At 45.4% G+C, this 10,349-nt stretch overlaps 1 protein-coding gene and 1 non-coding gene across 2 annotated transcripts in view; one reads left to right on the forward strand and one right to left on the reverse strand.

Annotated features, from left to right (window-relative positions):
- Positions 1–9,796, forward strand: part of Snx30 (sorting nexin family member 30) — a 75,667-nt gene extending 65,871 nt beyond the window's left edge. Inside the window, exons 9-10 of the mRNA XM_019209805.1 lie at positions 5,321–5,473; positions 8,339–9,796. Of these exons, the coding sequence (XP_019065350.1) occupies positions 5,321–5,473; positions 8,339–8,398 (213 nt within the window). The 3' untranslated portion in view covers positions 8,399–9,796. The remainder of the gene's footprint in view (positions 1–5,320; positions 5,474–8,338) is intronic.
- On the reverse strand, positions 2,617–2,748 carry LOC117284360. The gene has a single exon (XR_004515449.1). It is a non-coding gene; the product is annotated as a small nucleolar RNA SNORA13 (small nucleolar RNA).
- Positions 9,797–10,349: the final 553 nt, after the last annotated feature.

Consider the following 10,349-nt stretch of genomic DNA (forward strand, 5'->3'; position numbering starts at 1 on the left):
CACTATGTAGTTGAGACTGACCTGGAACTCACTATGTAGCCCAGGCTGGTCTCGAACTCACAGCGATCCTCCTGCCTCAGTCTCCTGAGTGCTGGGATTACACACGTGTGCCACCATGCCTGGCTCTTCCTGGTTACTTTTAAATGCAATTCCTTGGCCCCTTCTTGTTTCCAATAATAAATAGCTTTGATCACTTGCAGGGATATTTTTATATCTTTTGATATTCTAAGGAGGGTCTGAAGTCGAAGATACAAGTCGATAGTCCTGACAGATCTAGCAGAAGACAGCCAGGCCCCTCTGAGGTGCCTGTAATGTCTTAACCTTAAAATTCAAATGAGGAGGCCACGTGTGGCAGCACTAAGGAGGTTGAGTCAGGAGGTTTGCCATAAGTTCAAGGCCAGTATGGCTACATAGTGAATTCAAGGCAAGCTGAGAATACATAGCAAGACAAAAGACCAAAAAAATTAAAATAAAGAAAGCTAAGTGTCCATAATCTACAGTGACATTTACCTGAGAATAGACCATTTTGGTATCTGCTGAGTTTCCTTAAGCCTAAACCAAACCTTAAAATTCTGTGATTCTCATATTTCACTCAGCTCCTGCTCCCAGCCCAGAGCTTGCTCCTTCATCCTAAAGAAACGTCATCCTAGGACTCCGTTATCCCAAACAACTACCCCAGTTTGAAATCTGAGACTTGGGTCACGGAGTTCCTCTGGGCCACTTCCTTCCTCTGGGTTACAGAAAAGTAATCAGGTTCCCATTCCACTCTGCAGCTTCACAGAAATCAACTTCACCTCACTGTCTGGGGCACCTTTTTCAAGATTTCACTTCAGAATGAAGCTCCCACATGCCCTCAGCTCTCTGGAACATGCCCACACCTGGCCCTCTCCTCCCAGCACCCTTCTGACCTGAGAGCAGTGTCCCCCACTATTGCTTTCCAACAGGACAACAAGCGGTCCTTGGGCTCTGCTCTAACCCACTTCCTGGTACACTGGCCTTCAGCTCACCCACAGCAGCTCTGGTTTTGTAAGCTCAAAACCATGTTAAGTAAAGCACAGTAAAATCTGAAGCTGCTCATTTCATAAAATGTCCATCTACGTGTGAGGGCTGTTGGGTAGGGCTGCAGAGGTGAGTGCGTCTGGTATATATGGAAGTGAGCAAGTGTGCTGTGGAGGTGAGTGTGTTGTGTGGGGGTGAGTGGGCAGTTGTGTAAGAATAGATGGGAACAGAAACCAAGATGTACTTAGCTTCTCAGGTGGAGCAGAAGTAGGGAAGGGAAGTAGGAATTGGCCCTACTTGGATAGCTGGACAGCTTTAAAAGCTCTTAGAATTGTGAGGATGGCTAATGCTCTGGAATGTGGGAGATCTAGATGGCAAGAGCCCCAACTCTAAGATGTAACAGGGAGAGTTCTTTATACAGAGCTCCAAAAGACCTTAGCACTAAGCAGAGCTACCTGTTTGGCAAGTGACGAAAGAGATGCCTGGTGTCGCTCAGTTCTGACCACAGTGGCTATGGTCTCAGTCTGGGTTAGAAAGCCAGATGCCTTCAGCCAAAGGAGAGCAGAATTCTGTCACCTTCTTCCTTTGTCTTCTCTAATTCCAGCCTTCTGTCAGTGTGATTGCTTTCACTTTACAGATGGGCAACCATGGTTCAGGAATTACATAATAATGTGCCAAAGCTCCCAAATGTCGGAGCTGGTGCCTTTCCCCTTATTCTGCAGGCTCTCGACAGTCTGCTCTGTTGAGGGGAGATCTCTGACTCTTTCCTTTTTTTCTTGGTCATACTGGGGATTGAAGCAAGGGCCTTCACACTGAGCTGCATCTCTAGCCCTTTTTATAATTAATTAATTTTTTGAGACAGGGTCTCACTAAATTGCCCAGGCTAGCCTTGAACTTGTGATCTTTCTGCCGCAGCCTCCGAGTGTGCCTTGCTGGGCTCTGGCTATATAGGCACATAGAGATGGGCCCTGGGGGAAGGGGAGAGACTGTGGACTTTCTCAGGGCCTCCAGTCCGTTTCCCAGCTTCTCTCTGGCATGGTGCAGTGGGCTCTTGGCTGTCCAGTTCTCACCATATTGGTTCCTGGCTCATCTTAGGCCCTCACTTCTCTCCTGCTCCTCATCTGCCGTGCTCCAAAGTTTTTATTTGTTTTGTTTAACCCTGTGTCAGGGTTTTCTCACATAGAAACTGAAAATATCTGTATGCACACTGTGCTAAACCGACTAGGTTACTTGAAGCTGGCGTTGACTGACCTGGGGGACCTGGCCTCCCAGAGGGCTGTGGGCATCAATATCACTACAACTGCTGTGTCGCTGTGGAAGCTGTGCTCCTCCTGCCCACTCGGCGGCCTCTGGCTGAGGAGCCACCATCTTGAATCGGTCCTATCACATACCTGGGGTCCTCTCCCAAAGAAGCCATGAGTTCTCTTTTCCTCAAGTCTTGGAGTTTTGTATGCTCTGTAGTCTTGGGGGGTTGTATTATCCTGCTGTCATCATGGGGGTTTATGATGTGGTACCTCCAGCCCAGCTTCAGGAAACAAATTTAGATGAGAGATTTATTTATAAGCTAGAGCCTGGAAATGCCCTGGGCATGGAAAAGTTTCAAGTATGATTTTTTTAAAGTGTTACTTATGCAGCTCCTACACCAAATACACCAAATGTAAGGGGTGGAAAAGACTGCAAAGCATTTATTTTTGTCTTTTTTGACATCTCACTCACTTGTTTCAAAAGTGAATGGGCAACACAAAGGCTAACCAAATATAATTTATAAATGAGTAAATTTTTACTTATTGCCCTGCTCCCCAACACACAGAAATGTGCAGTCGTCCCACCTTTGCCAACATCCAACCAGCTTGTATTGTTTAATGGGAATTTTCGCAAGAGATAGGGGAACCTAGATTTAGCAATTTTTAACTTTTGAGAACTTATCTGATTGTGTGTGTGTGTGTGTGTGTGTGTGTGTGTGTGTCTTATAATAAGCAATAGCTAACTATTAGCATTGGATTTTGATACCTTAGTATCCTTCAGACCCGGGAAGCATGATTCTTAACCCTGCCACAGTTGCAAAAACAAAAACATTAAGAAGGAATGCTGGATGCTGCTGATTGGTAAGCTGATTGGCACAGACACTACTGAGAAGGAAAACACAAGCAAGAAGAATGCGGGCCTGAGTGTCACCTGCCTGCGCACTCTTCTGCATGAAGTAGGGCAGCTACACAAGCTGGTCATGTCAGACAGCTCAGCCACTTCTTTTTATCTCTTCCTTCTAAGCCCGCCCTGCTGCTCTTGCCTCCAACTCCCTCCACCCCTGTGCTTCTCTGGCTCTGTTCTCTTTGACTCACTTCTGTGACCACCTTTCTTCCTGACCTGTGCCAAGGCCTTTATTCATTCTAAAATATGTAAGATTCTTCATGGTTCTCCCCTAACCCTGCCTTCCTCAGCCCCTCCATTTTCTCTTTTATATATTTAAATTGTTTCTGTTCTACACATAACACAAAATGTGCTATCTTAGTCATTTTATGTGTACAATGCTGTAGTATTAAGTACATCCACATGGTTGTGCAGCCAGTCTCCAGAACGCCTCCTTTTGCAGAACTGAAACCCCGCCCTCCATTAGGTAATTCCCCATTTCCTCCTTCCAGCCCCTGGCAGCCACCATTCTGCTTTTTGTTTCTATCACCCATTCTCTGGGAAGTGTTTGACCCAGTTTGGGGCATGTTGTTGACCCTCTGGCCACCAGCAGGGCCCAGTGGAGCTCTTGAGTTAGGAGAGAGAACTGTGACTAGGATGGGCAGAACCCTCTAGCCATGTAGGAAGGACAAAAGTCACACAAGCGTAGTGAAATTCAAGTGATAAGGTTTTTTTTTGTTTGTTTGTTTGTTTTAGAGGGGAAGGTAAAACTAGGGATTGAACTCAAGGCCTTTGCAGTGAGCTACACCCCAGCCCTTATTTGATTTTTAAATTTTGAGACTGGGTCTTGCTAAGTCAGTAAGTTGCCCACGCTGGGCTTGAACTTTGGGATTGTAGGTGTGTACCACCACGCTCAGTTGACATAGTTCTATTTTGAGAACATCTTCTGAACCCCTTAAGAAAAAATTTGAAATTATGTGCTCTGTTTTTCTTCTCTATATTTCAAATTCTTTTGACATACATACGTAATTTTCCTCTCATTTTCTCAGACTTATCTAATTGTAACTCACCATTTTTTATTATCTCGACATAGAGGAGTATAAACAAGTGTCCAGTTTGTAATGGGTTCAAAGGAGGAAGCTGGCCAGTAGTCTTGTTGCCATTAATAGGGAAAGGTGTTATCAAACATTATAAGTAATAGGATTGTTTTTGGGATCTGGGAGAACCTATTTCTTTTCTAGTTCCAAAACAGGACACAGGAAAATAGAAGGGCAATACCCAGTACTGTTGAATGTATGCAGAGTCTGCAACATTTTAAAAGTATGGATGGGTAAATCTTTTTTTTATTATTATTAAGTTTTTTGGTACATTTTAGGTATACAAATGATGACATTCATCATTGGGAGTTTGTACCTTTATATGATATATCTTACTTCACATTTCTTCCCCCAGTCCCCTGCCCTCCCTTCAAGCCCTCTACCCCTTCCTATTTACAAAGACTTTGTTTCTGTTTTCCTTTTCTCATATTTATTCCTTTCCCTTCTTTCCTTTCACCCACCCCTCCCACTTCCCCTTTGGACCTTTTCTCCCTGTTACACAATATCTATTATACATTTTGATCCTTGTTTACACTTGCAGTTTTTCACACCAGAGGAACTATTTGATATTTCCTAAACACGTGTGTCCTATTTATTTTACTTAAGAGTATGGCCTCAACCTCAGTGTGAATCCATTTAGCTATAAACGTCTCTGGTTTCTCATTCTTTTGTTTTGGTACCAGGGATCAAACTCGGGTCCTTGTGCTTGCGAGGCAGGTGGCAGAACCACTGAGCCAAATCCCCAGCCCCTAGTTTCTCATTCTTTAAGGCCGAGTAATGGATGGGTAAATCTTAAAAGGAACCAAAGACATCTGACTGAGTTTTCAGTGTTTCATCTTCCCGTTTATCAGTGGGACTTCCCCCGGTCTCTGTTGTGCTCGAATGGGTTGGGAGATTTGGGTCAGGTTAGTCCTTTTTAGAACCCCTTCTTACACCTCCAGAACCAAAGCTCTGCTTTCAGATAGATGCCTGCAGAAGAGGGACTGTGTGGAAGGCATTTAATGCTGCACCTTGGCCTCCCGCCAGCGTGAGTAGAGGAGCTTGAGGTCAGAGAGGCAGTCACACGTGTGAAGCCCCCATATGCTCCCCACTTCCAGGTGCCAGCAGATGTGGAGAAGTGTCAGGACCGCATGGAGTGTTTCAATGCCGATCTGAAGGCCGACATGGAGAGGTGGCAGAACAGCAAGCGGCAAGACTTCCGGCAGCTGCTCATGGGCTTGGCTGACAAGAACATCCAGTATTATGAGAAGGTGAGGAGCCGGCCCGACAGGACTCTAGGTTTTTTGTTTATTTGTTTTCTTTTGTTTTTTGGTGCCAGGGATCTAACTTGGGACCTTGCATTTTTGAGGCAGGCGGCGGGTGGCCCCATTGAGCTAAATCCCCAGCCCAGGACTCTAGTTGTAATAGCCAGAGCCTTTTTTTTGTTGTTGTTTTTGTTTTTTGTTTTTTGTTTTTTGAGACAGGTTCTCACTATGCAGTTGAGACTGACCTGGAACTCACTGTGTAGCCCAGGCTGGTCTCAAACTCACAGCGATCCTCCTGCCTCAGCCTCCTGAGTGCTGGGATTACAGGCGTGTACCACCATGCCCGGCAGCCCTTTTTATTTTTTGTTTTGAGATAAGTCTTGCTAAGTTGCCCAGGCTGGCCTCAGACTTGCCATCCCTAGGCACCCTAATAATTGGGATCACAGGCATGTGCTATGGTGCCCAGCTGTTTGTTTTTTAAAAATAGACTTCAAAATACTGTTTTTAAATACCTCACATACAAAGATATGTAGGTTTACAAAGGAAAACAATTCTATTGCAAAAAGTTTTATTCCTGGAACCCCTTAATCTATAGACCTCAGGTTAAGCCCCCACCCACCCACATATGCCTTCCATCAAGCGACAGCCCCAATCTCCAAGGCCTCCTAGGCTATTGGCAGGTAGTAACCTGGCTCCTCACAGCAGAATCCTAGAAACAGGCCTCATCTCAGGCTAGAGAATCCATCTGTTCTGGAGGCTTTGCTGGCTCAGATTGCCTCTTAGAGGCCGTGTGTCTGCATCTTTTCCAGCTTACCAGGAGGATGTTAAAGAAACAGTCCCAGAGTGGCCCTTCTTGTCAGGTGTCTGGGAGGGCTGCTTACAGAAGAAGGAGGTGAATGCTCCTTTCCTTGCTCCCATTTTTGTGGAACCCTTGTGGTGACCCTGGGTCAGTGCTGGACTGGAGACTTTGCGTGTGTCATTAAATTTACCCTTCACATCACACTGTTGAGGGCTTAGTATTCTCCACTTAAAGTTGGAGAAGCTGTAGCACAGCAGGGTTTACACCTGGCACATAGTAGGCACTCCATAAGTGTCACTTCCTTCCTTGACACTCTCACTTTCCCTTCATTGTTTAACAGTCTTTCCATTACTCCAAAACCAACCAGGTCCAGTGTCTTCATCACTCCTCCTGGGGATGAATCCCAGCATCCCTAAAGTTCTGGCCCCAGGTCTCAAAGCCAGGTCTTATGTCTGTATTTTCCCATTATTCTGCAAACAGGGTTACTGTCTTGGGGCCTGGCCTTGGCGCCTACATGATATTTGGCAAGGGCTTTTTATGTACTAGCTGTGTGCAAGGACCTGGGTAGATGGAGTTGGTAACACAAATAGCGGGACCTCTGCCCTTAAGGCACCCTTTAGTCCAATGGAGGTTCTGTGTTCATGAAAGAATCCCACAGCTAAGAGAGAAGCCTAGTAAAGCAAAAGAAAAAGAAGCTGAGAGAAAATACAAGGTGGCATAATTCAGACAGGGAAGGAAAGGCCAAACTGTGGAAATAACATTTATTCTGAGCCATAGAGAAAAAGACTTGCAGAATGTATTTTTCAGTCAAAGGGAATAACATATTAAAGGTCCCTGAGATGGGAAAGAACTTGGAAACCAAACATTTGGGGATCAAAAAGGAAGCTGGTATGGCCTCAGTTCCCTCATGCTGATGGAGAAAGATCCTTCCAGATCTGAGGTGAGGGCCTAGGGAGAGAGTAGGGTCACACTCTGGGTCCCTGCTGGAAGCAAGCTCCTTGAGGCTCCTTGGCTCTCTTTATATGGGACAAGCTTCTGAGCCTGGTTTCTTTTCTAACCTCAGAGTTATCAAGAAAGGAAATGGAGCAATTTCACCACCCCTCCTTGCTGTGTGATGTGAGGATGCTGCCCTCTCCACCTCCTCAGAACTCATCCCCGGATGACTCAGTACCAAGTCCTCCTCACCCCTGGGCTGTGCCCAAGATAGGCCTAGTGCAGTGGACCTCTCCTTCCCTTTATGCAAGAGGCTGCTTCGAGGGAGATCCTTTCTACTAAGTAGGCTGTGCTGAGAGGACAGTGCCAGAGTTGGGCAGGTTCTTGGCCTGTCACAAGGATCTAGAATGAGAAGGGATTGTGTGGTGGATACAGCATCCAATTGCTCTTTACCTTAGGTGCTGAGGGTCTTGGGCCAATTATTAAACCTTAGTTTAATTTTCCTCATCTGAAAAGGTATGTATAATAAATCATAATACTTCCTCCTCACAGAGTTGGTTGTAATGAATGTAAAATACCTAACAGTGTTTAGACATAATGAAACTCAATTGTTTGGGTCCTTCCCCTGTTCTCCCCTTTGGGAGATCCAGACGTGGCCAAAACAAGCCAACCTGAAGTTGGTGAAGGAGAGCAGATTTTCTACCCCGTCTTACTCAGGTGGCCAGCCTGTGCCAGGTGCCTGTCATGGTTACCTTCTTCTGCAGGCCCTGTCCACACTTGGAGCAGGGCTTTATCAAGGGCTTCCTGTCTGGTCTCCATTCTGCTTTTTCAAGGGAAATATTTTTCTTCCAGTGAATCAATCCAGTTCTCCTCACTGGGTATGAGTTTCATGTACTACTGTGAATGCATATAAGCCTTGTAGGGACACTGCTGTCTTTCATAAAGATGAGAGTAATACATTCCAAACAAACACCTGTTACCTCCCCTGTTGAGATAGCTATGGATAATACATTAAGTTGTCATTAGTCAAAGGTGACTGAGCAGGATTGACAGTGAATGGGTAGACCAGAGCAGTTGGACGAAACTAACCCTGGAGTCTGAAACTCAATGCTAATGCTGTGTGCATGTTGTTGTTTCAGTGCCTCATGGCGTGGGAGTCGATCATTCCACTGCTGCAGGAGAAACAAGAGGCCAAGTAGGCTCCTTCTTGGGACAGAGACTCTTCTGCCTACACGGGTCGTGGCTCTCTGTACTGTAACGTCCCTGCAGTGCCAGAGAGGTGGCGCTGGGAACAGAAGCACCTCTCCTTTGTGTACTTTCTCCCTCCCTGTACCCCACAGTCATTTCCAATTAGTATTTATTCCTCAGTGGAGTCTGAGGCTATTATCATCTCTCAGAAAAAGAAGCATACCTCCGGGTTGTGAAGGAACCTACTAAATGGAGCACTACGAAGGCTTGAACGCGAGGAGCGCCACAACGCACAGCTGACCTGACATCTCATGAGGGTTTTCTCTTTGGGGATAGCCGTGTTGCTTGTTGTGGGAGAGATGCAGGTCCTGCTTTTCAAGGACATGAAGGAGTTGTGAAGAGATGCCCTGTGGCTTGCTGTGGTGACCCAGCAACCCTGCGCTTGACCCTGTGGGCCATGGCTTGGCCCAGCGTAGAAGGAGGGGTTAGGACCTCCTCGAAAAGTCCTTAGTATACAGTGGCCTGTAGCTGTGAGTGGCCTGCTGCCTGCTTGTGGTGGGTGACATGTATTTTATTATCTCTGGTTCATGTGGAGCCATTGAAATCAACGTCTAGACGCACCCATGCTTGAGTGAGCAAGCCATTGTCCTTGTCCCTGTGTGATGACTTGGGAAGCCCCTTGATCATGGTTTGATACCAAAATGCAACAGATTAGCAACTTTTTGTGGAAAATGAAAAGAGGTGCATTTTTTTCCCTGTAAAGGTCTTTAGTGTTTTTCTTTTCTTTATTGTCGATTACAGTCAAGATTAAATGTGTTAGGAAATACTTGTTGTTTTGCAGTCGGAGTAGCTCCCCTTTTGCTGAGATCAGTGGGTTAGCTAGCCTTAACCCAGCCCCACTTTCAATGTCTGCTTTGTGCAGTTTGCCTTTAAGTCACCAAAAGCACTTAGCTGAATACGTCCCACAATGTCCATGAGATGTTTGGGCAGCTTTTTGGTGAGTGGGCTAGTATGTTGCATCCTTATGACCCAGTCAAAATTTGTAAACTCAGTGTGAATGTTTTTCATAAAGTGCTTTAACCCTCAACATTTCCTGATCAAGAAGAAAAGTCAGGACTGCAGGGACCTCAAGGTGACAAGGGTAACAGTGAACTCTTTGCTTCGAGATAAGCTAAAATTTCAGTTTGTAGCCAAATTTCTACAAATTCCTACAGGGCTGCTGGCTATGTTTAAAAAAAATCTTCATTTCAAACTATTACCAAACTATTACTTTTTAGATCGCCATAAAACTAATAGTCATAAAGAATCTGTCTTCCACTTTTTTTCCTCCTGAAAATAAGTGGCAGATGTCATATTTGTGTTCTTTCTTTGGTGACTCTTCCCAGTAGAACCGTAACTCTAACATCAAATAAACAGTAGTTATTTTGGGGTTTTGTTGTGTTTTGATACAAGGTCTCACCGGGTAGTCCAGGCCGGCTTTGAACTCATTGTGTAGCCCAGGCTGGTCTCAGACTTGCATTGATCCTCATGCCTCAGCCCCCCAAGTGCTGGAATTACAGGTGTGCACCACCACACCTGGCTTATTTTTGTCTTTTAAGTGAAGCAGGTAAAACATTGCTGCATGTGCAAGTTAAGTTGCAAATACCTGTCACCGTGCAACATGTTGAAGTCACTTCATTCCACCCTTAACAGCAGAGTTGACCTTGTGTCAGCCACAACTGGGACACTGTTGGGGCCACAGTGGGACAGCATAGAGCAGTTTGGTTCTGTTTTATTATGCTAGACAGAGTCACAGAAATGATAATTTTTATATCACTTGGTACTTGCTGTTACTGTTATACTCCATCTGTGCCATTCTAAAATCCTTTGATGTGAATTTTCAGCTTGGTACAAATAGAAATGATTCACTGAAGCAGAAGGGTAAGAACACTCGTCTACCCCATCTCCAGTGACTCAGCGTTT

The sequence above is a fragment of the Fukomys damarensis genome, unplaced genomic scaffold, assembly GCF_012274545.1.
Source record: "Fukomys damarensis isolate Sample0158 unplaced genomic scaffold, DMR_v1.0_HiC HiC_scaffold_36, whole genome shotgun sequence".
Lineage (NCBI taxonomy): Eukaryota > Metazoa > Chordata > Mammalia > Rodentia > Bathyergidae > Fukomys > Fukomys damarensis.